Source organism: Stegodyphus dumicola, chromosome 1 (genome assembly GCF_044657685.1).
Source record: "Stegodyphus dumicola isolate Sdum_Otavi_A_Nest chromosome 1, ASM4465768v1".
Classification (NCBI taxonomy): domain Eukaryota; kingdom Metazoa; phylum Arthropoda; class Arachnida; order Araneae; family Eresidae; genus Stegodyphus; species Stegodyphus dumicola.
In genome coordinates this window covers 264,073,272-264,097,874 of record NC_140768.1, presented here as the reverse complement: position 1 = coordinate 264,097,874, position 24,603 = coordinate 264,073,272, and the positions used below count along the sequence as shown (strand labels likewise).

Genomic DNA, 24,603 nt, shown 5'->3' with positions numbered 1-24,603 from the left:
TCAATTTCAAACAGACAGTAGATCAATTTATTAATAATTGAATAGCTATAACATTTAAAACAAAATTACAAAATAACTCTTACTCAAAAAAAAAAAATTCATGTTATATTCATATTTAAAAAAATAACACTATATGACATTACAGCATATTTTATATAACCACATGATACTTTTAAGCACTGCTTAACAAATTTTAGCTGAGCTACAAATAAATTTTAAAATTTATTCTTACACATTAATGATTTTTTATATATATACTATATAGGTAAATTATTAACAACTTTTATTAAGCAGCTCAAGTAACTAAAATGATGATTCGTAATGAATGGTAGGACCAATATGATTGTTTTAACTATATGAAATTTTACAAATACAGTCAAAAGTCGTTAATTCGGACACCCATAATCTGGACCTCAAAGCTAATAACTTTCTGCGCATGCGCCGCGTTGACACTTGCGCACACTTGCATCTAATTATCTATTTCATTTAATGTTGATGTTTGCATTGTTCCTTAATCTTCGAGTTGGTCTGGCTCATTATTTTTTGAAGACTGTAAGAGCAATTTTATAAAAGTAAACTTGAACTTTTGATTATGTTAAATAGAATTTCCGATGCTGGAGCTCCCAAAGGATCTACAAAACGACAGTATGTTTCGATGTCCATCAAACAAAAAGCGGAATTGCTGCAAAAAATGGATAAAGACATGAAGAAGGTGACAGAGAGGTTAGTGAAAACGAAAAAATTTTGATTGACAAGTTAGTCGGTATTCTCGACACAGCAATTAACAGGACTTGAACAACTGAACTTTGTAACTCAACAAAAAATGATGTCTGTTTATAGAATTAAAGAGAAAGTATTATCACATAAAACGAAGCAACTTAAACAACTTACATTGAAAGAAATGTTTAATAAAGTAAACAAATAAATATTAAGCTTTTTTTTGTAAATTTTGATACCCTTTAGATCATAATTGTTCTTTATTTCATAAATTACGGTTTCATATTTTTAATTTTAGAATTTCTGCATGCCATCTTACGCGATTTAAACTGATGATCTATAATCCGGAAAAATCGATAATCCAGAATCACCGAAGTCCCGACGAGTCCGGATTAACGACTTTTGACTGTAGTCTAGAAATCAGTTAGATGCTGGTGGCACATAATTTTAGATCACTGAACAATTCAGACAAATTAAGTTTAATTTGAAATAAATTAAAAAATAATCTAGACTAACAAGTTACTCAATTATTTAACTAATAAAAAATTTAATTTACTGTAGTATAACAGAGTATGCCTTTAAAAAAAAATGAGTTAAAGCAAGGGTTTGCAGATTATAAAACATATATGAATTGTTGTATTTTCATAACTATATTATACACAGGGTCATCAAAAAAGAAGGATCTGATTTTAAATCATTATAAATTAATCTTGAATTTTATGCCAAATTAATTAGAAAATATCCAAGTTGTGCCAATAATGGGAAGAAGGCTGTGATGCTGAAACACAAAATTTTCCATCTAATTTTACTATCAGAAAATGCATTTGGAATTGGATTAACTCCTTAAAACTGTCATAAGAAAGAGCTGTCTTTTAGATTACAACATCTAAATGTGTTAGGCATTTTTTCTTTTACTACATTCTTTTAACTTGTTGGATATAATTTAGGATGCATAGACATAGTTACTTAAAAAAAAATATTCCAGAAAATATATACAACCTGGCCAGCTAGAGGGATACATGTTCATCTGAAAAAATAACTTTCCTATATTTACTATTAATAAAAATAAGTTTGCAGAAAAAGGCTTTACAAATTTCCCTTTAACAAGCCACAAGTTGCCAAATGTGCACCAAAATGTCTAATATGTCTAATACAGTACAAAGTCCAAAATCCAGACTTCCATTATCCGGAATTATCTAAAATCCGGACCTCAAAAACACCAGCAATGTTTTCTCATAGGCTTTACGCATGCACATTTGATTTTCCCTTCTGCACATAATAAAACATCTGGAGAGTCCTGACTCTTAATTTCGCTCCGACACAATAAAATACCTTGTTATTGAAGAAACAACCATTTTAGCATAAATTTGTACAATCAGTAATTTGGCTCCGTTGCCAAGTATCTGCTTGGCATGCATCTCAAACCGAAACATTCCACATAGATACATCATTGATCTGACGCCAACCTGGAGAGAATCATTATTTATTATACTTTCCTTTCATCATCACCTGTTTATCAAAACATGACAAATTGAGTAATGACTTATGTAGTGATGTCTAAACAATTGTTTTATGTTTAAAATTGAACAATAAAGGAGTGTGGTAACCTTTTCTATTGACATTACGCTTGGCGATGTTTGATTATGATGTATTTAATTATGGCAAAGCACACAAGGGATATCTGCATAAGGGGAGGGTTCCCTACGTGGAGGACTTTCTAAGGGAAACTGGCTCATATACACATTACAGATAGGCTTGGCGATGATTACAGACTTAAGTTAAATGCTCTAAAAAATGTTGACGAGGAAGAATTTACCAAAAATCGGATTATCGCCAAACAAAGGTAAAATTTTCCAATTAACAGAAATGTGGAGAAGCGGTAATACTAAATAAAGATGATATAAAAGAAGTTTTTCATTGTGATGACAATGCGGCTCAATCATCAATCAAGTAATAAATGGCAAAAACAATCAAAATATGTACATTTTCATTAATAAATTATATCTATTAATTGACTACTTACCATGCCTACATTCTCTTTCATTGTCATAGACTGTAAGACTGCTTTATCTAAACCCAGTTTCAGACTTGCTTTATCAAACATTTCTCTCTCATATGTATTTCGACAAATAAGTCGGTACACTTTCACCGCTTTTGACTGACCAATTCTGTGGCAACGGGCCTGAGCCTATATTGAATTAATAAATGGGGTTAATGAATAAATTTTAGCAATCATCAAAAATACTTAAGCGCGGTGGTTTAAAAAAAGTTTCATATGCTGGCTAAAGAATCATAAGTTAAAACTTTATACAGTAATATAACAAACCTGTAGATCATTTTGGGGATTCCAGTCAGAATCAAATATTATAACGGTATCAGCTGCTGTTAAATTGATACCTAACCCACCAGCACGTGTGCACAGCAGGAATACAAAACGATCAGAATCTAAAAGGTAAAAAGATTTCATTAGTATTAAAAACTCAATAGGAATGCTAGATATGTTTACGTATCTTTTCAGACCATGTCAACCCATTAACCACCAAAACTACAAGGAATGTTTCTTTTCTCATGAAAATAATAACAAATATTAAATTAAGCATTTATAACATGAATTTACATTGAAAATTTAAAAAAAAATGCTCTTACCTGTGGAAAACGCGAGTGTTGCGTTCACGCAACGTCAGCGGAATAAGACTACGGATGTTTAGTGAGTAGGATTGTACTCGTGTGATGTTTCTTTTGAGTAGAGCGCAGGATTACTTTTTAGCTGTATAACGTTTTATAAATCTACAAATCACTTTACTTGTAATTAATTTAATATTAAAATACACATTGTATTTCTTTTACAAATACAAATTATTTCAATTGAAAGATTCAAGCATGAAAAGCTTTATTACAATCATGATGTAAAGCTACATTACATACTTTGCATCTATAAACAGTCTGGCTATGGTACTCTTTACAACAAAGTCTTTTGTTATCAACGGACTTTACAATAAAATGTCTACCATCTCCATGCAATGGTTTTTGAATGCTGAATTTACTAGGTCTTCCTGTTGCTGATCTATTTCTGGCTGATTCTACACTCTCAATAGGAGTTTGCAAAAGGAATAATGCATTCTCACGTCTGAAATCTAAAAGAGACTTTATATTTCCAGTAGTAAAAAGTGGTGATATTTAGTAAGTTTAGATATGGTCTCACCTCATATAATTTATCAGTACCATCAATTTGACTATTGTCAAATGCAAATTCTGCTTCATATTCCTGTACTGCAAACGTGATATCGATTCTCGTACAACAGGAACAGAAATGTCCTTATCAAAAGACCAATAAAATTTTTCTTGAGGTAAAGAATGATATCCTGTAAGCAATAATATTCCAATAAATCTTCTCATATAGGCTTCAGATGCAATAAATTCTGGGCGCACTTCCCCCCCCCCTTTTCCCCATTGAGCGTATATATTTGTCTGTTCAACGAGAAGAAAGTAAATGTCTAAACCAAAACGAAAATCGAAAATCTGTGCACTAGTTTTACCTTGTATTTTGTCTTTTATAATTTCTTTTCTATCTCTTTCTTCATGTTCTTCCTGAGACATAACTAACAGATCCTTTTTTATCCACTTCAAGAATTCAGTCTTTTGCTTTTTAAACTTTTTAGTATGACTATAACTGCCTTTAGAAGGCTGAAACTTACTTCTTATGTGAATTTCAACTTCCCCGGCAGTATCGTTTGGTAAAATATCATTATCGTTATTTAAAACATTGCCATCCCTTTCTTCTTCGTCACTAGATTCTGCAATTTCTGGGGGAACAACAACAATATCAGTTTCATTCTGGTCATTATTAACATTATCATCATCTGTTTCTTCATCAAAAAATCTTTGAAGGGCTTCTTCTAATGTAAGATACCTCGTTCTAGGCATTTTTAAACAACCAGAACATGAACCAGAACATTGAAAGGAATGAGTGGAAAAGGAGATTGACTACCCGTTTCCTGCTGATGTTGCATCAGTGCAACACCTGTTTTCCCTTCCTTTCCAACACAAATATAAGCATCTGACTGATGTAATGTTCTGATAAACGGTGACCTTGACTAAACATAGATCACTCATAAAGACGGCGATTCTTTCGTTAAATATTTTCAGCAAAAATACCTGGTCGAAAATTTTGCTCAAAGTATGAGATTAATTATTATAAACAAAATGATTGTTGAAGGCAAATATTTTTTATAGAAATAATCTTCATAATATTCCCTGCACAAAATCATCTGCTGGTATAAAATATCTTAGGTAGTATATTTATATATGCATTTATTTTGACCGTTGCGTCAACGCAACACCAGCGGCTAATGGGTTAAAACTAAGATATAAATAAATAACAATTTTTATGATAATTATAAGCATACTGCTTTGACATAAATGAAATAATGTTTTACAACTATTTATGTTGCCAAGTAGAACATTTATATAATCATAATAGTTAATTATGCATAGATACTTAAGCACTGCCAAACAAGCAACAAAAGTTATTCTGTTTCATAGAGATTTTGGCTTCAAATTTTATTTCTAAATGTTGTGGACTCCTTGACAGAAAATGCTGATAAAATAGGGGTTAAGTGGTAAGTAGCAAGAATAGAAAATAATAAAACTGTAGAAAATATCTGCAATGCCTACAAATGAGGCACTGTTGCATCAGAATATGTAGTTCAATTAATAATTAAGTCTGGAGTTAACTAAAGAGGATTTTGTTGAAAGATGGGCTTTTGGTGGGAGGTCAGCTTTGGACTTGCTTCCAGGTGGATGAGAAGTTTAGCAAAAATGAGAAGGAAAAGAAAAGAAAAAAAAAAAAGAGAGAGAGAGAGAGAAATTACTGGAGATTGGTAGTAGAAGCGTTTGTCATTTTCAAGATAGTAATAGAATTTATGGCAGATGACTTGGATTTGTCTGATCAATAAGAACCCCTATCTGTGGTAATGAGATGAACTGTCTCTTATGTTTAAGATGGGATTTTTCTGGGTTACAGACCTAGAAGTGAAGATGAAAAGCAATGAAAACAAGTTCCAACAGATGTTTATGAGCAATAAAAGTTCTTGCAATAGACTGATGAAGTGCTCCAGTTTTTTCAACAATTAAGAAAAAACTGAGCGATAAAGATTCCTGCTATATATACTGATAAAGTGTTCCAGTATTCTGACGTTTACGAAAAGACTGGCAATAAAGGTGCCTGCCATATTCTGATGAAGTGTTCCAATTTATAGACATTTATGAAATTGACTCAGCATTACATTAATTGATTTGCAGCTGGATTCTCCATAGGTTATCCTTTAGTAATCTTCACCTCCTCTCAGTGGTAGAAATGATTATGTAAACTTGTATGTTTGAAATGTTAATATATTGTTACGAAATGTACAGGCGCGGTAAGATAGTATCCCCGCAGAGCAGTTTTAGAGTTGCCCTAAAATGGCAAGGGAAGGCAGGGTTGCTACATTTGGTGACAAAATTGGCGATATACCATGGAGAACCTTCTGGAACGAATTCTTACCGGTTTAGCCCAGAATGTTCCCGAACACAAGCCAAAAGCTATTGTGTCTCATCTAGCGAGTCAATTCCTGCGGAAGCGATCGCGTTGACAGCTGGCCCAGGGAGTGCCGAGTGGGTCGTCGAGTGCACCAAAAGAGTCTCATAGAGCATCGCGGTTAGTGCGTCGAGAGAAAACGACTGAACCGATAGTCAGGAGCTGTGCTCTGTGTGTCGTCGAGTGCATCGCGTGTTGTAGCGTGGAGAGTCTCGAGGGTACGTGGAGTTCCGAGAACGACCAAGCAGAGTCGGGAGCTGTACTCCGGAAAGCAGGGTCGGGTGCTCTGCAGGAAGCTGTCTCCACGATGATAGCCTGATAACCTGAAGGGTGTGTCGCTGATCATGTCAGCGTGTTTATAGTAGTTCATCGACGACCGTAAAACATGTTTTGGAGCTGTCCTGACAATATTGTCTAAATAAAGTGTGTTTCTATATTTCATAAAGTGTCGTTGTTATTCACTCCAAATCTACACAAACCCTGTACGAACGTGAAGGAAGAAAATAATGCAACAACTAGTGGCAGAAGAATGAAAAAAAAAAAAAAAAACGCAACAATATATTAGAGTTTTGTCTCTAGATTAGGTTAAAATAATGATGATGTAAACTAATGTGAATATTTATTTCAGAGATTAGTTCTCAGATCAGGATAATATTTTTATTTGTAAGTTATTTGTTAACGTAATATGTTAATGTGGTACTTAAGAACTTGTATTAAAAAATGAATATTTTTGCAGCTAGGATATGTGTTTATTTAGAATTATGTTTTGTCTACAACAGAGTACAGTTAAGGAATTGTATTATGTAAATTGAGCCTTGGGTTTATTTTTTGCAGTTGCACTTGAACTGATTGAAAAATGTTGTTTGGAGAAAGAAGAAAGGTTAAATATTGTGATTTTATTAATTTTTGGTGTTTAATTATTGCATCACCTTTATAAAAAATCTTCAACCCTTCAATTGTACATTGCATGTTAAATTTAACATCAAGTACAAATTTAAAGGAAGAGCAGGCAAGATTTTTTTTCTTTTTGTCTTTCTGCTAACAAATTTGAAAATATGTGAAAATGCACAACATAAAAACCATTATACACACAGATCATCATTTACAAGGGCAAAAATGATATGTTTCTCACAATTTCTCAAAATACTTTAAGGTAACACATTAAATATGGAATACTTTAGATACCTGAATACTTTAAATTAATTTCATTTATACATATTTTGTCTTGTTATGAAAAAAATTCATTTTTGCATTGTTATGGTGAACCAATCATTTTGCTCACAGGAAACTACTGAATGCTTCTTTAATTTTACCTTGAAATAAGTTTCAATAAGGCTGTTTGGATAAAACTTTCACAGACTGCCATTCCTCTCATGCAATTCATCTTTATGACCTTTGCATAATAAAATTTAAATCTACCAAAGAAATACTTCAAACAAAACTAAACCTCCAATATGAAGGTGTGCATGATGTTTACACACTAATATGAATATGTCCCTTATCCTCTAGAAACAAATTATTTCTGAATATACTTTTATCCTGCTAAAAAATGATGAAAAATGACAAAATCAGGTATATTTTTCACGGAATTAAATCATTTGAAATTAAATCATAAGAATCAACCTCAGAATAATTCAATTGATTCTGGAAACAGAACTGAAGTTTCCAAAACAAAGTATCAGATTGTAATATATACCTAACTGTATTTATTAAATGAACCTGTTTCAGATTAACATTCAGATTTCATATGTATTTAGTAACCCATTACATAAATAGTTGAATTCTCATTTTCAATTTGGATCTACCCACATTTTTCACTGATAGTCTAAATAAAAATATATAGTATAATCTCGATTAATCAAGGTAACTAAGACTATAACAATCTCTGATAACTTGAAAACTGTGTTAACAGAGAGTAAAATCCTGCCATTTTTTTCTTGTGACAAGGTTTCGGAAAGTTGTTTATTTGAAATTAAAAAAAAATGAGTACACAAATATCGCTACTGACGTTTTAAAAAAACTCTTTTAATAGTAAACGAAATCTGTTTTCTTCAGTTAAAAAATTAATCATACAAAATTTTATTTCATGATAAAAATATTCATTAAAAAATTGGAATTAACAAACTCCATCAAAATTTATGCAAATCATGAAATTTTGTCAAATTCCTTCATGTATTTTTATGAGAAGTCCCCTCCCAAAAAAAAATGTTATCAATTTTCATGATAGTCCTACAACTATCAGCCACTGTACAATCATGTTTACACTTTCCTAAGGATTTCTTCAAAGTGATTGCTGGTTCGGTTGATAGAGGTTCTATTTATAAAATCCATGACTAAATTATACATAAATGTTAAAAATACAACAGATTTCTAATTTATGGCTGATTTATTTGCAATTTCAAAATAAATTTCTTACTTAAAACAAAGTTTAAACATATTATTTAAAGTTTTCTTTACGATGTCCATCAAGTAGATTGCATGTGTTAAAATTGCATGTTCCAGATACATATAGGTATCCAAGTGTAATAGATAGTGATTTAAATAAGGAGTGTTCTACAGTAGCCACTAATATTAAACTCGTATATGTGTCACATACAATCCAGTTAAATAGATAGCAAATTAAGTATGATGTATATTACAATGTCCACCAACATTAAAATCACATATATTCCACATATAACTGAGCTTAGTAAATGGTAATTTAAATATGGCAGCCGTTTAAGCATGGATTACGATCTCAGCACCTAGTAAAATAATAACTGAGAATTAACCTATTAATAATAATCTAAGAGAATAATGAATCTTTGATGCTAATAAATAGGTAAATTAATTTTTAATTTTATATAATAAAACAGAATATAGTTATATAATAAATTATTATGCAATATAGATATAAATAAGTGTTTGAAGAAATTTTAAATGTTTTACAACCTTTATTAATCTGTATTTGTTTCATACTACCAACAATTTTTCAGTGATGTTTTATAATTTCATTAACCAGCTGGTAGCTTTCCTTTCAATTTTAAAGTTTCCTTAGAATGTGCAGTCTCTCTAGATTCAACTGAAACTGACATTTCAAAATCATTTTCCTAGTCACTTTTTAGCCTCTACACTTCCTATAACTTTCTCCAATGATCTCTTACGCCTTTCCAGACGGGTGTTTAATACATGCCACGATAACATTTGGTTCATCTATGGTGGGTGTGACATATGCATCTCAGAGGATTAGCGCCTTTAATGTAGTATATGTAATTCTAAATTGTAGTAATGTATGTGACAGTCACATGGAATGAAATGTAATATTTTTATTCTAACAGATGACACCCTGTGTCCACGGTACCAATATAAATGGGAATTATGATGCCTAAACTTTAACCCTGGATTGTTTCATTCGATTCTGAAGGGTACATATTAGGATTTAGTAATGTAAACATGTTTACTGAGCTTTTATGCACCTGCATTTTTGTTTATGTTACACTTGAGTGGCTTTCTGAAAGAAGAGTATTTTGCTTTAGTGTCGTTTCTACACTGGTGAAATAAATTAAGACAATTTGCATATTTTATTGAATTGCAGAAAAGAACTGAACTGAAGGGAAAAAACCACTGCATCTAGATCTTGTTCCAAATCTTGTACGACAAATACGTAAGCGTTTACATGTGCGTAGGCACAGCCAGCAGAAAAACAGGCATTATGAGCGTGTGGAGGGTAAAACGAATAGCGTTCGCTAGCACACCTTGATGAATTTCTTGATGTTATCTTGCAGCAATCTAAATTCACATCGGAACAGCAAAAATGAGTAACCACCAACGTTTAGATGATGGAATGAGGTGGCAAATTGTGCGGAGGCTAGAGGCAGGCCAAATGCAAGTCCAGATATGCAGAGAGTTTAATTTAACGCCCAGCGTCGTGTAACCTATGGAAACAGTTCCTGGATACTGAATCCATCATGAGAAAGCCTAGGCAAGGTTGTCCAAAAGCCACGATGGACAAAGATAGCTATTTGTCCATTTTAGCGAGGTAAATCAGAGGGACTACAACTTCTCAGCTCTCTTGGGACCTGTATGCAGTCACAGGAACCCGTGTAACAAGGGTGACTATTTCCAAAAGACTGAATGAGAAGGGGCTGTTTGCCAGAAGACCGGCTGTTTGCGTCCCGCTCACGTCTATGGACAGGAGAATCCAATTAGCATCAGGCAGCATAGTGATTGTAGTACGGAGCAATGGGAAACCATTCTGTTCACCGACGAGTCCCGTTTTAGCCTAACACTGATTTTCGCCGTACTTTCAAATGGAGAAAGCCAGGGACCCACTACCTACCCTCCAATGTCCGCGAAATCGACAATTATAGCAGTGGCGGTGTAATGGTCTGGGCAAGCATCATGATGGATGGCCGCACACCTCTCCACGTCTTTGACAGAGGCTCTGTGACTAGTTTGAGGTACAGGGATGAGGTCTTGGAGCCCTATGTTCGTATATTCCGGGGTGCAGTGGGCCCCGAGTTCATATTACAGGACAATAACACGAGGCCACATACAGCTCTTCTGGTTAAAGAATTTCTTGAGAGTGAGGATACTCATCGGAGGGAGTGGCCAGCTAGGTCTCCAGACCTTAACCCTATCTGGGGAGGGCAACTGCAACTCTCCACGTCTTTGACAGAAGTTCTGTAATTGGTGTGAGGTATAGGGATGAGGTCTTGGAGCCCTATGTTCGCCTTTTCCGGGTTGCAGTGGACCCCGAGTTCATCCTACAAAACGATAACCCAAGGCCACATAGAGCTCTTCTGGTCAACTATTTTTCACAAGAGTGAGGATATTCACCGGATGGATTGGCCAGCCAGGTCTCCAGACTTTAACCCCATAGAGCATGTCTGGAACGCTTTGGGGAGGGCAACTGCAACTCACAACCCCCCTCCAAGAACCATCCAGGAACTGAAAACAGTGCTGCTGAATGAGTGTGACCAATTGCCACAGGCACTAATAAACTGCCTTATTTCCAGTATGACATCATGCTGTAAGGCCATACTCCCTATTAGCCCATTTCTTTTGTGTCTTCGGCAACCGCTGTTTCAGACCTTCAGACTCTCATGAGTGTTACACATGAACATGTGTGTCTGTTATAGCTGTTGATTGTTTATTTTATTTTATTTTTTTTACATCAACCTATGTTCACACTTAATTTTATTAAAATCTGTCAAGTGGTTCTGGAGATCGTAGATCAAATATGAATATTCTCTTAATTTCTTTGTGAAGTATATTTAGTTTCTTCTTTTTATATGTAGAGTAGGTGGTCCTTTTTTTTTTTTTTTTTTTCGCTTCGTGTTTGGAAGCTGAGTATACAGCTTTATTACTAAAACATCTGAGTAGCAGCGATACCAGTAGCAGCGAATTATCAGATTCACATATTTCCATTTCAATTCTTTGTCACATAAAGAAATGAACTTTTCTTAAAGATTAGCTATGCTAATGGGTATAATAATTATATATATATATATAAACCCGTAAACCTAAAAACGTACTTAATCAGATAAGTGTCACTCCATTTTTTTAATAAAATGATGTCAAGAGATAAGATTTTTGAAGATACTACAATAGCTTCACTTTACACCAGTAGTGCTAAAAAAATTAGACAAACTGAAACCATTTACTGAGACAGTTGTATAAAAAATTAAAATTAAACCAAAACATGTCTGTTGATGAATCTTTCTTGGTGTGGAGTGCCAAGCTAAGTTTCTATAATACATTTTGTCGAAATAATCTGGATATGGTATAAAAATACATAAAATAAGCGAATCTGATACACGTTATGTTTGGAACATTTTAATATATACAGGCAAAGATACCAATCTTACAGCGAGAGGCAGCCTATATGGGAAAAACATAGTGAAAACTCTCATAAATGACCTTTGGGGAAAAGGATACAACTTACACCTGGATAGGGTTTTCACTTCATCATCAATTGCATTAGATTTATATGACATAAAAATGAATTAATATGACACAAATGTGAAAACGAGGAATGGTCTGCCAAAAACATTCCAATCACAATCAAGCAGACAAAATGATATAGATATGATGTATAGAAAAAATATGTATCTGGTTGCATTTAAAGATAAAAAGAAAGAAGTATTCCTTTTAACTATGATGCAAGGACACCAGCAAACTCCTATTTCATTTTGAAATATATGTGTTTTCTCTCAAAGCTTAGTAAAACACGGTTTTACTTGCATTATAAATTTGATGTAACTTATATTCCTTTAGTCACCTATGAAATCAGTCATGTATCCAATTATCAGCAAAATGATAACTTCATTTCTCAACTGGTAATATTTATCCAAAGAACAATTTATTTATGTATGTTACAAACATTCCTCAGTTAGGAAAAAATATCTTTCCTTAGTTGGGAAAAAATATCTTCTCTCCCAGGAATTTCACAGCCTCAGAGAAACAAGGCAATTTTTTAGTCTAACATATTGAAAGCATTTTAGAACAGCTTCAGATTCTCTCAATTCTCAATTTTGAACTTCCTACAGACATTTCCATTATTTATTAACTGTTGATCAGCTTTAGTCCATAGACTCCAACTACTACGGATTCTCCGTAGTTTCTACGGAAATTCATGAAAAACTACGAGCTACGAAAAGTATGGAAAAAACTTTGGCTGAATACTCGTGTTATCATATATCACGTGTTGAGTGCATTCCTAGTTTTGAAGAATTAGCCAATCGTAGATCAGTAACTCCAACCGTTAACGACTTATCAATAGTTCCACCCAATTGTCTGTCTCCCAGGTTCCTCGCTGATGCGTGTTTAGGCTGCATTCGGCTGCATTGTGTCGTTTACGGCAAGAGCTTAGCGTGTGTCTTGTGAACTGTGAATCAGGTGAAAGATTTTTAATCATAATGCTGCCTCGAACGAAGAAGGCAAAATTATCAATGCAGAAATTTAAACATTCATATTCTTCAGAATTTCCATGCATTAAAGCGTCCGAAATTTCTGTGAATCACGCACACTGCAGTGTATGCAACAAAGACTTCTCAGTTGCTCATGGCGGAAAAGATGACTGTAAACGGCATGTGTTTTCTCAAAAGCATATAGAACTTGGCACCGTAAAATCTAAAGAAATAACAAATTTCTTAATAAAAGATGATGAAACAGATCCTATAAAAGCCAAATGCTATTTTGTTTGTTTTTTAATTGAACATAATCTACCGCTTTCTGTTTCGGATCATTCCAAAGAGCTTTTCAAAGCAATGTTTCCGGATTCTGCCATAGCAAAAAAATTTAGCTGCGGTCATACCAAAACTGCTGCTATTGTGAAAACGCTTGCAGAAAATACTGTTGCTGATATTATAAAATCAGTGTGCAGTACATCATTTTCTCTAAGTACTGATGGAAGTAATGATAACAATGATAACAAACTGTACCCATTGGTTATAACATACCACAGTAAAGAAAAGGGAGTGATAATTACTTCATTGATTTCTATTTTAGAATGCACGAATAATACAGGAGAAGGTATTTTTAATTGTATAAATGAAAACTTTAAAAACAAAGGTTTAGAATGGAAAAATTGCTTATCATTTTCTTCAGATAATGCTAGTAATATGATTGGAAAGTTTAAAGGTGTAGCATCATTTATCAAAATGCATCAACCAAGTATAATCACCCGAGGTTGTCCGTGCCACCTCTTGCATATAGCTGCAAAAAAAGCTACTGAAAAATTAACTGGCTCAGAAATTGAAATGTTGATAATAGATATATATTTTTACTTGGAGAAAAGTTCGAAACGGAAGCATAGCTTCAAAGTTGCTCAACAAATTTTGGGACAGAATGCAAAATCTCATAAAATTTTGAAATATTGCAGTACGAGATGGTTATCTCTTTTAGAATCTATAACAAGGATTTTGGAACAGTGGGATGTGATAAATTTTTTTGGAGATAAACCAGATAACAGTGAGAATGAAGGAAAGAGATTGCAAAACATTAAAAAAATTTTACAGTCACCGACCACCAAATTGTACTTGTTATTTTTGAAAAATACTTTGCCTTTGTTTATAACAGTAAATATTAATTTGCAACAACAAGCTCCTTATATACATAAATTGAGAAGAGAACTTTTTGAACTTTTAATGAATTTTATTTGTTAGATTCGTAAAACCATCACTAATTTCTAAAGAAAATGAAGATGTTACTCTAACGTCTATTCCATTTCAGAAGTATAGTAAACAAAAAGAAAATGAAAATTTAGTGATTGGTGCGGAAACAAGACTATATTTAAAAAATGCCAAGTTGAATGAAAGTGAAGTGAAATCATTTTTCAATTCTGTGCGAGCTTTTTTTGTAACTGCATGTTCATATATAATTCATAAATTTCCACTGAGTGATCCATTTCTAAAACATGCTGAAGTTGCTGACATCAACTTGAGAACTGAAGTCTCATTTTCATCTGTTCTTTACTTGATGAATAGTTTTCCATCCATTATTGATGAAAAATGTCTTAATCAAGTAGAAATTGAATTTTCCATGTATCAAGTAGATGATTTGAAAGAAATTGTAGATTAGTGTATTGATATAGCATGGGGAGAAACTGCCAAATTAAAAAATATGAATGGGTGTATTAAATACAAAGTATTGCCTTCTGTAATGCTTGCTGTCTTAATAATACCTCATTCAAATGCAGCTTGCGAAAGAATTTTTTCTATTGTTAAAAAAAAATCAAACGGAATTTCGACCAAATTTAGGTCTTAAAACTCTTGAAGCAGTTTTGATTGAAAAAATAAATATGCAGGCAAATGAAGAACTGTGTTATAAAAAAAACATTCTCAAAATCAGAACTTAAGCTTGCTAAGCATGCTACATATAAATCTTTGCATTCATAAATTATGTGTATTTTGTTTAATACTTATATGTATCATTCTTGGTTATTTAAATTTTATTTCCCTGTAGAAATCATATCCAGAATAAAGATATGATTTATAGCTTCTGATTTTTTCTATGATTAGTAGTGATTTGAAGTACTTTTTATTAGTGAATGCTTGAGGAGTTAAAAGAAAATTTCTAATTAAATGTGCATATAATTTACAAGGTATATTTTTAATTATTCAGTTTTATATGTATATGGATTTTAAATGTAATAAAATTGATTACAATTAATTATTAATTTAAAATTAATGAATGGTTAATTACAACATACGCTACGCGCACATTTTCAAAGTTGTAAAAATGTCGTTCGCACGTTGACTACTGACAAGGTTTGCTGAAGGTTGGAGTCTATGTTAGTCCTTTAATATACTGCACAACGCAATCTGGAAAATTCAGAGTTTAAATATAAATCTATTAACCAATGTATACTTGTTTTGACTCCTAGAAATGTGAACATAATAAATAGCTGATTTTACTAACCAGAGAATTTAATAAGCAGTGTGTACTGTAAAACAAAATACTATATATGAATAATGATTTTTTACATAAAAATAAAAAAATTCATTTACTGAGCATTTATTCATAAATATTTACATGTACTGCAAAGAACTCACCACATGAAATAGGTAATTATTTAACATGATGCATAGACTTAAATACACAAAAGAAACTTACCAGGTTTACAAAAGCGATCAATAGCAGCTTGCCTGAGATTACCCCTCACACGTCCATCTATTCTTTCATATGGATACCTATTAAATTTTAAATGTGAATTTCATATACCTTTTATTTTAAATAATTCAAACATATATATGCATAATAATTTTTGTTTTTAAAACTCCTTGCGTTTTCTTATAATGGATGATTATTTTCTGTCCTGGAAATAACTACATGTTCATACTGCTGATTGTATGTCACTTTTATAATTGATTAGTTTTATATAAGTTACATGTATATTATTCCTGATGCATATAGAGTAGTTCCGTAAATTCAACACACAGTATAACAACGAGCGTCTTTTTTTTTAATGGTATCCTTCAAATAATGTGGTGGTTTATTAAAACTAGATTGCAGTAATTACTAACATTGCCAATATGTTGCAAATACCATACCTGTATTTAAATTACTATGCATTAATGTATAATTACAGTGCATATATACATTCAGTTATGTCTGTATATTTCTTATTCTGTCATAATATTATAATTTTACAATTTTCATCTCTTTCAATTTGTGATGCAATTTCTTGGAACCTGTAAAATGGATTTTGTGACAAGTTCTATTCTTTTTATGGAAATTCCTTCCTTCTCTCCATAACAAAATAGTGGCAATCAACAACAGATGATTACCATTCATATTCCTTCTTTCTTTTGCTAGCTGCTAGCAGGTTTGGTTGTACCCCATTATAAGGTAACCTTCAGTTTATTTCGGATAGAATGATATCCAGGTTTATAAGTGTTGTATTTTGTTGTCTATGCAAGTAAAAATGTCTTCAACAAGCAAAATAAATTAAACATGACAATGGAAATTAAGCTGGATGCCTTAACCCTTTCAACCCGACTTTTGCATAATTAAACTTCAACTACGAAAAGTACTTTAATTTAATGTTGATATACTAAAAGAAGGTAATACGAGTTTAAAATTTGTAACTTTTCCCGTTTCCTGGAAATATTCTAGGATTGATAATATGTCCCAATCATATTATCAACAGGGACTATTTGTTCCAATCATCTAGGATATTATCCTTTCTCAGAAAACAAAACTAAAATTTATGGTAATACAATCAAAAGTCTTTAATCCGGACTCGTCGAGACTTCGGCGATTCTGGATTATTGGTTTTTCCGGATTATAGATCATCAGTTTAAATCTGGTAAAATGGCATGCAAAAATTATAAAATTAAAAATATGAAACCGTAATTTTTGAAATAAAGAGCAATTATGATCTAAAGGGCACCAAAATTTACAAAGAGCTTCATATTTATTTGTTTACTTTATTAAACATTTCTTTTAACACGCGCATGCGTAAAGCATACATTACACATAGTCGAAATTAGAAAATTGCAACCAGAAAACTATTTGATGTGTATTCATGATATTTATAATGATGAGGAATTTGATTTAAATCACATCAAAGATGGAGTACATCGAGATGAAATACTACATTTAGTAAGGAATTATAAGCTGAATAAAATAAAAACATCTGCCCTGAAGATAAGGATAGTGCTGACAGATCAACTTCCAGTTCATGGCGCGCCGCTACGTCCCCACCCCCACCCCCTGCAGAGCAGCGTGAAACTGATAAAACATATTTCAGAATGATTAGAGAAACAAAGGAAAAGCCTTTATCCAATTTTTGCAGCAATTCCACTTTTTTTTTTTTTTTATGGACATCGGAACATGCTTTCGCTTTGTAGATCCTTTGGTAGCTCCAGAATCGGAAATTCTTTTTGACATAATCGAAAATTCAAGCTTACTTTTATTAAAATTGCTCTACCAGTCTGCAAAAAATAATAAGCCGGATCCAATTAGAAGATTAAGGAACAACGCAATCAGCAACATTAACTAAAATAGATAATTAGATAATTTTAGCTTAGCTTATACCATCCGTTATCCATTAAATGTGCATGTGTAAATGAATTATGTGCATGCGTAACTTTATTATGCGCATGTGAATGCGTTTACGAATGCGCAGAAAATTTGTAGTTTCGAGGTTCGGATTATGGACGTCATGATTAAAGACTTTTGACTGTATATATTGTGAATATTGCAAAACAAACTCTGTCACATGCAGTAATTCATACAGAACATAAATTTTCATATATGTTTCATAAATGCGAACATAATATATCAACATGTAGTAATTTGATCACTGGTGGGACATATTAACCCACTGTTAAATATGATTGGGACGATATATTCCACAAAAAGAATTTATTCAAAATTTCTTAAATCTGAATTGAAAATGAAAAATTACTACTTTATAAGAACTATTTCATGCTAAGCATGCCTTAAATATAATTGTACTTACTGTAAAATAAAAAATAAAAAGAAGAAGAAAAAGAAAAGACAAATTGAACCTTGAGTAATTAGCGTGCTCAAAAACATAAGTATGCCATCTGCAATCTAAAAGTGTTGCCAGGTTTCTTTAGTCATGTATCTGTTCCCTAATTCCTTAAAAAGACTGCAAATGTAAAAACCCATTTAAAAGTTGGTTTTATTTACTCAAATAGGGTATGCAATCTAATCTCTGGGATGTATGTGCCCCTTAGGACCGAAAGGGTTAAGACACAGGTCAACCAGCAGCCATGCAGTAAAATTGTTTAACACTGGTAGTTCTGACCTCGATTTGAATCCAGACAAATGGATTGGCTGTATGGGTGTTTTCATGGTTTTTCTTTTGTGCAATGTGCATACGAGCCAGTTTCCCTTAAGAAAGCTCTCCACAAGGGCATCCCTTCTCATAGGCAGATAGTTCTAGTGTGCTTTGCATAATAAACTAAATCAAACCCAAACCTTAAGAGACAGGAAGGTATGAATAAAATTCCCTTGGATTTAGACAGTTGACGAAATATTACGAGTTCTCAATACTCCGTTCCTTCTTCTGTAAAACTTGACATTATCGCCAACTCGACATCTTCACAGTCCACATTGAGTTTGTGTGACTTTACTTAAATCATCTATTCAATATAAAGTTTTAGTAATCAGTAACAATAAAATGATAATACATTCCGCTACTGAAAAATAAAGTAACTTTATCATTTGAAAGCCTACTGCGGTAACATCATTCTATCATTCTTCCCTTTATACTTCTCTAATTTTAAACATCATTCTTCCCTTTATACTTCTCTAATTTTGTAAGTCAAAACAAGATATTCAAATGATCTAAATTTTTAAGGTGATTGACCTCTTATCACTCTGTCTTGCTACTCTGCCAGTATCATGATCTAGCCCCTCCCTCGCCACAGACACACAAACACTATATGTACAAATTATTGAAAATTTGAAATAGTTATTATCAATGACTGTATATCTATTTAAAATCTAAAAATAGTTATTATAGGAAACAAATGTCGTTTCTTCTACAAAGTGCCTAATGAATTTGTCAGTACTACATGATTAAATATACATATCTCAGTATTTGTAAAACATTATCAACATCACATAATATAACACTGTATTTTATACACTGAGATGTAAAAGTAATGTAGAATACATTAATTACTACAGTACATTCCTCTCATATCTATGACAGCACAAAATTCCAAAATTTTACCTTATTCCATAAAAGTAAGAAATTTTTAAAAAAATTGCATTTCTTGAATTGTATAACATAATGTTTCAAAGGTTGATCAATAAAGATTAATATCAAAAAAGTAATGTTTCAAAGTTGGTATCAATAAAATTATAGAATCATTTCTTTTCCTAACATTAATAGGCAAGTACTTCACTTTTCTTATCTCTGGGACCCATACTGTGTTAAATTAAAGCTTAAAAAGAGTGAAAGCTGGAAGTAACAGTTAATACGCTGAGCGCGGCGCCGATCCTGGCAGTGAACTTTCCGTGTGGCCGGCGTCAGTCCCTAGAGACCAACACTGGAATTTTCGTTCGGCTAGCGTCAGTCCGCGGGACTGACAGTATTAAAGTTTAAAAATAAATATAGTCTCAATGAAATGTGATCAAATTTAGTTTTAATGAAATGTATTGAAACATTCTAAACAAAAATATGGCTTAGCTCGCTGTCGGCTGAATGGAAAGGACAGCAAATTCAGCGCCACGCTCAACGTGTTAAGCAAATTTAAACAGAATTATCAGCACAGGGATAAGGATATGTCAGATACGTTCAGACCACTGATTGCTGAGATTTTCTACCAATATATTTATGACAATCAAGTTGCAGTGTAAGATAAAAATTACTATAGCCTATACATGCAAGGTTCTCATAATGAAAATGCTGTTTCTAGCAATTACAAATTACATCAGTCCAAATTGAACATGCACATGTGTGGGAAGCACTTGAGTTGTTATGTTATAAACTATCACTTTTGTTGTCACTATGTTACAAACTATGACTTACATTTAGAAAAATTTGGGATTTCTTTCCCTCTGTCTCTTTGAACCATAAATAAGGAAACAAATGTGGAGATATAAAATGAATGAATATAAAAACCCAAACTTTGCTTGTTCTTTCAAAATGGTAGGAAATGTAAAATTTAATAAACATATAACAAAGTTGTTTAAATCATAATGAAATATCAAGTGTATTATAAAATAAGCCATATAAGTTTCTACAGATGTCCATCATGCACTGAAATTATTTACAAGGGGCATTGTTACGCACTCTAAATGAGATTACTTTTAGTTTTTTTTTTTTTTTTTCTTTTTTTTTTTTTTTTTTTTTTTCCACTTCAGTACAAAATCTACTAATTATTCACAAAATACTTCGAAAATTTTCTTTATTTGATGATATTTATACAGATATGGTGCTCTACTGATAAATTAAATACTTATTCTATTATGGCATCCTTATAACAGCTTTAAAGAATTTTTCCATCATTCTGTTTGGCAAAGCATAATTTTTTTAATCAAAGCTTTTCCATTCCTTCATCAATAAATAACATATTTAATTAAACTCAAAGTGTTCCCACAACTATTTAGGGATTTATCCCATTGGAACACTAATCTCAGAATGTGGCTGCTGTTTGAAACAGTTGTACACGTACTCCATCATTCATTTGAAACCGTTGTCCCTACGATGCTTTTTTTGAGCACAACGAAGATGTGAAAGTCACATGGGAATAGATCTGGACTACAGGGAGGGTGGATCAGATTCCAATTTAAATACTGAAGAAGTTGCTTTGCTGCCTTGGTTGTGTGTGGTCAGGTGCGGTGCAAAAGAATGACAAGACAAGAAAGTTTACTGGGATGTTTCAACATGATTGCTTTCCTCAGCTTTGCTAGCATTTGACAATATCACCGAGCACTGACGGTAACTCCATTCTCCAGGAATTTGACAAGTGACCAGTTACAATTGAAGAATGGAAACACTACCTTGCCAGCATTAGTGAGGATGGTCTTGAACTTTTTTTAGAAAGGAATCTGCACTTCCACTATAAATTTTGCTGTTTCTATTCAGGTGCAAGCTGGTGGCACCAACTTTCATCACCAGTAGTGACAAAAAGTTGTCCCCACTTTCATTGTAACATTGAAGCGATTCAGAGGCATGGTCTTGCGACAGGCCTCTTATTTGATATTAAATGTGTTATTGTTATTGGTCTCAAATGGTAATGGTCATAGGACCCTTACCATTTGACATTGGTAGAATCAGTGACCAGTTGCCCGCACACTCTAAGGAATTTCAACCTATGTGTCCATGATAATTGTGTGAACTGTACTATGAACCAGTCCCTACAGATGCAGAAATGTCGTCTACTGTTACATAACAGTCTTTCTTGATGAACTCATCCACTTTTGCAACATGGTCTGTGACATGCTACTGTGTTCCACTTTGCATGTCATCCTCAAGTGATTCACAAAAGCACTTGCTCTGCTCCTGTACCCTTGACAACAGTGCTCCCCATAAATCTTTGAAATCCATTTATTGATGGATTTCATGACTTCTGACACTGTCAAAAAGTGCACAATACTCTGTTGCTTCTCTTTGCATGCCTCTATTACAACATTGCTTTCAGAAATGGAATGAATAGACCTGACAGCTGCTCAGTTATCCTTTTCTCATTCCCTGCATCACATTACTGCCACCTAACGAGTGAAAAGTGCGCAAATTATTTTTGTCACAATAGCAAATACATTTCAGGCCCATCTCCATTTTCTCTATATACCAAATTTTGGTTTAATATCCTCAGCCACAGTACTTACTGACTGTACCCAATACTTTGAGCATGATAGCTTACATTATGAATATTGTAATATATAATTTGCATTTTGCATACATAAACAATGCCAACAGAATAGTTACTACAGTCAAAAGTCGTTAATATGGACTCGTAGGGACTTCGGCGATTCCGGATTATCGATTTTTCCGGATTATAGATCATCAGTTTAAATCTCGTAAGATGGCATGCAGAAATTCTAAAATTAAAAATATGAAACTGTAATTTAGGAAATAAAGAACAATTATGATCTAAAGGGTATCAAAATTTACAAAAAAAAAAAAGCTTAATATTTATTTGTTTACTTTATTATACATTTCTTTCAATGTAAGTTGCTTCGTTTTATGTGATAATATTTTCTCTTTAATTCTATAAACAGACATAATTTCTTGTTCAGTTACAAAGTTCCGCTGTTTAAGTCCTGTAATTGCTGCGCCGAGAATACCGACTAACTTGTCAATCGAAATTTTTTCATTTTCACTAACCTCTCTGTTACCTTCTTCATGTCTTTATCCATTTTTTGCAGCAATTCCACTTTTTGTTTGATGGACATCGAAACATACTTTCATTTTGTAGATCCTTTGGGAGCTTCAGCATCGGAAATTCTATTTGACATAATCGAAAGTTCATATTTACTTTTATAAAATTGCTTTTACAGTTTGCAAAAAATAATAAGTCAGATTCAATTTGAAGGTTAAGGAACAATGCAATCATCAACATTAACTGAAATAGATAATTAGATCATTTTAGCTTATACCGTCCGTTATACATAAAATGCGCACGCGAAAACATATTCTGCGCTTGCACACACGCATATGCGCAGTCTTAAAGGTCTTACGCGCACGCGTAAACGCATGTGTCAACGCGGCACATGCGCAGAAAGTTTTTAGCTTTGAGGTCCGGATTATAGATCATTCCAGATTTTGGGTGTCCGAATTAACGACTTTTGACTGTATATAAAAATCTTATCACAATTATACTGACCATATTGCTTAAAAATGTGAATCTTTGTAGATGGAGGAAAAAGCACAGCCAATATAAAATATCACTGCTCCTTTAACTAAAATTTTTTCATATAAGTGGAAACATAGGCCAAAAATTCATACCCCTCCAAGGGGGGAAAAATACATTCTTTTAAATTTTCTGGATTTTTGAGATTTATATTTTTAGTCTTCTGCTTCAAGAACTGTAATAGAAATATCAATTAGCTGGCATAAATCCATATAAATTTAACTCATTTTATGAGTTATTCTTAGTTATCTCCTCCTTTCCTTAACATTCAAAATCTTCCAAAAGTTTCCACTAGCTAAAACTTCTTGAACATAGCCCATTCTTAAACTGTTTAATCTGTTTCTATTTCTATAAGAAAGAAGTATTTGACCATTAGATTTTCAACAAAATTAACCAGCAAAAGACTTCTATCATGATAATGCTTTTACAGTATTGCACACAAACAGTTATGTTTCCATAATTAACAAATTAACTACAAATAATAAAGGGATTATGCGAACTTAAGTATTAAGAGTAGCTTATGCTTAGGGAAAACTGCTTGCTAACCAATATTTAACAAATTATTTTAGTGATTTTATATTTTATTTAATATGAATGAAGTTTTTAAGTATACTTTTTTACCTTTTCTGTACCAAATAATCTTCTAAAATATCCAAACATCGAACCATCTGAGAGAAAACTAAAACTCTGTGCCCATCACATCTAAGTCGAGGTAATAACTTATCCATCAGTACAAGTTTCCCTGAAGCTTGGATCATTGCATTTAAATTGTTATCTAGGCTTTCTTCATGCTGCATTTTGTAATCATTAATTATCTGTTCTTCAGCACCTGAAAATTTTAAAAGAAGTATATATTAATATCAATCTTCATGAAAATTTATATTATTATTGCTTTAAAACAATACTCTCCTTTTATTTCAAGTAATAAAAATGAATGCAATGATAAGAGGGATATATATTAAAAATTTAGTGCAATATAAAATAATTTCATAATCTTACATTTCTAAAATAAAAAACTTAAATGTTTTCATTTCTAACTTGTTTACTTTTTCATCATACAGACATTTGCATTCGAGAATTCGTAAGTATATATATAACAGTGGATGTGTGAAGCATCAGTTTACCCAGGGTTGCCACTCAAACAGGAGAACGAAATTCCTTGACTTTTCTAAGTTTTCCAGGTGTGTTTAAGAAAATTCCATCAATCTGCATAGTGCACGTTGGCTGTGCTGAGATGTAAATTATGATACCACTTGAAAACACAAAAATTTGCCAATTGAATTATGTATACATATATATATATAATCCCCAAAATAGGAATTGTTTTCTCCACAGAAGATTCAATCTGCCCAATCTGGATTAAAAAAAAAGTTTTTTTTCACAGACATTTCACAGCTAAACGAAAGAAAGAAATCTATTTAATGATATTTTAACATACATTCAGGTATTTTATATTTATTTAGCAACATATGTAAGGAAAAAAAATAT

The 24,603-nt window shown here is 32.5% G+C and overlaps 1 protein-coding gene across 7 annotated transcripts in view; it reads right to left on the bottom strand.

The window, feature by feature from the left end:
- Positions 1-24,603, bottom strand: part of LOC118190273 (uncharacterized) — a 182,344-nt gene that overhangs the window by 97,289 nt on the left and 60,452 nt on the right. For all 7 annotated transcript variants that reach the window (XM_085827602.1, XM_085827631.1, XM_085827618.1 and 4 more), the window contains exons 19-22: positions 23,737-23,944; positions 15,890-15,966; positions 3,044-3,162; positions 2,741-2,905 (exon numbers count right to left, since the gene is read on the bottom strand). In XM_085827602.1, the coding sequence (XP_085683728.1) occupies positions 2,741-2,905; positions 3,044-3,162; positions 15,890-15,966; positions 23,737-23,944 (569 nt within the window). The remainder of the gene's footprint in view (positions 1-2,740; positions 2,906-3,043; positions 3,163-15,889; positions 15,967-23,736; positions 23,945-24,603) is intronic.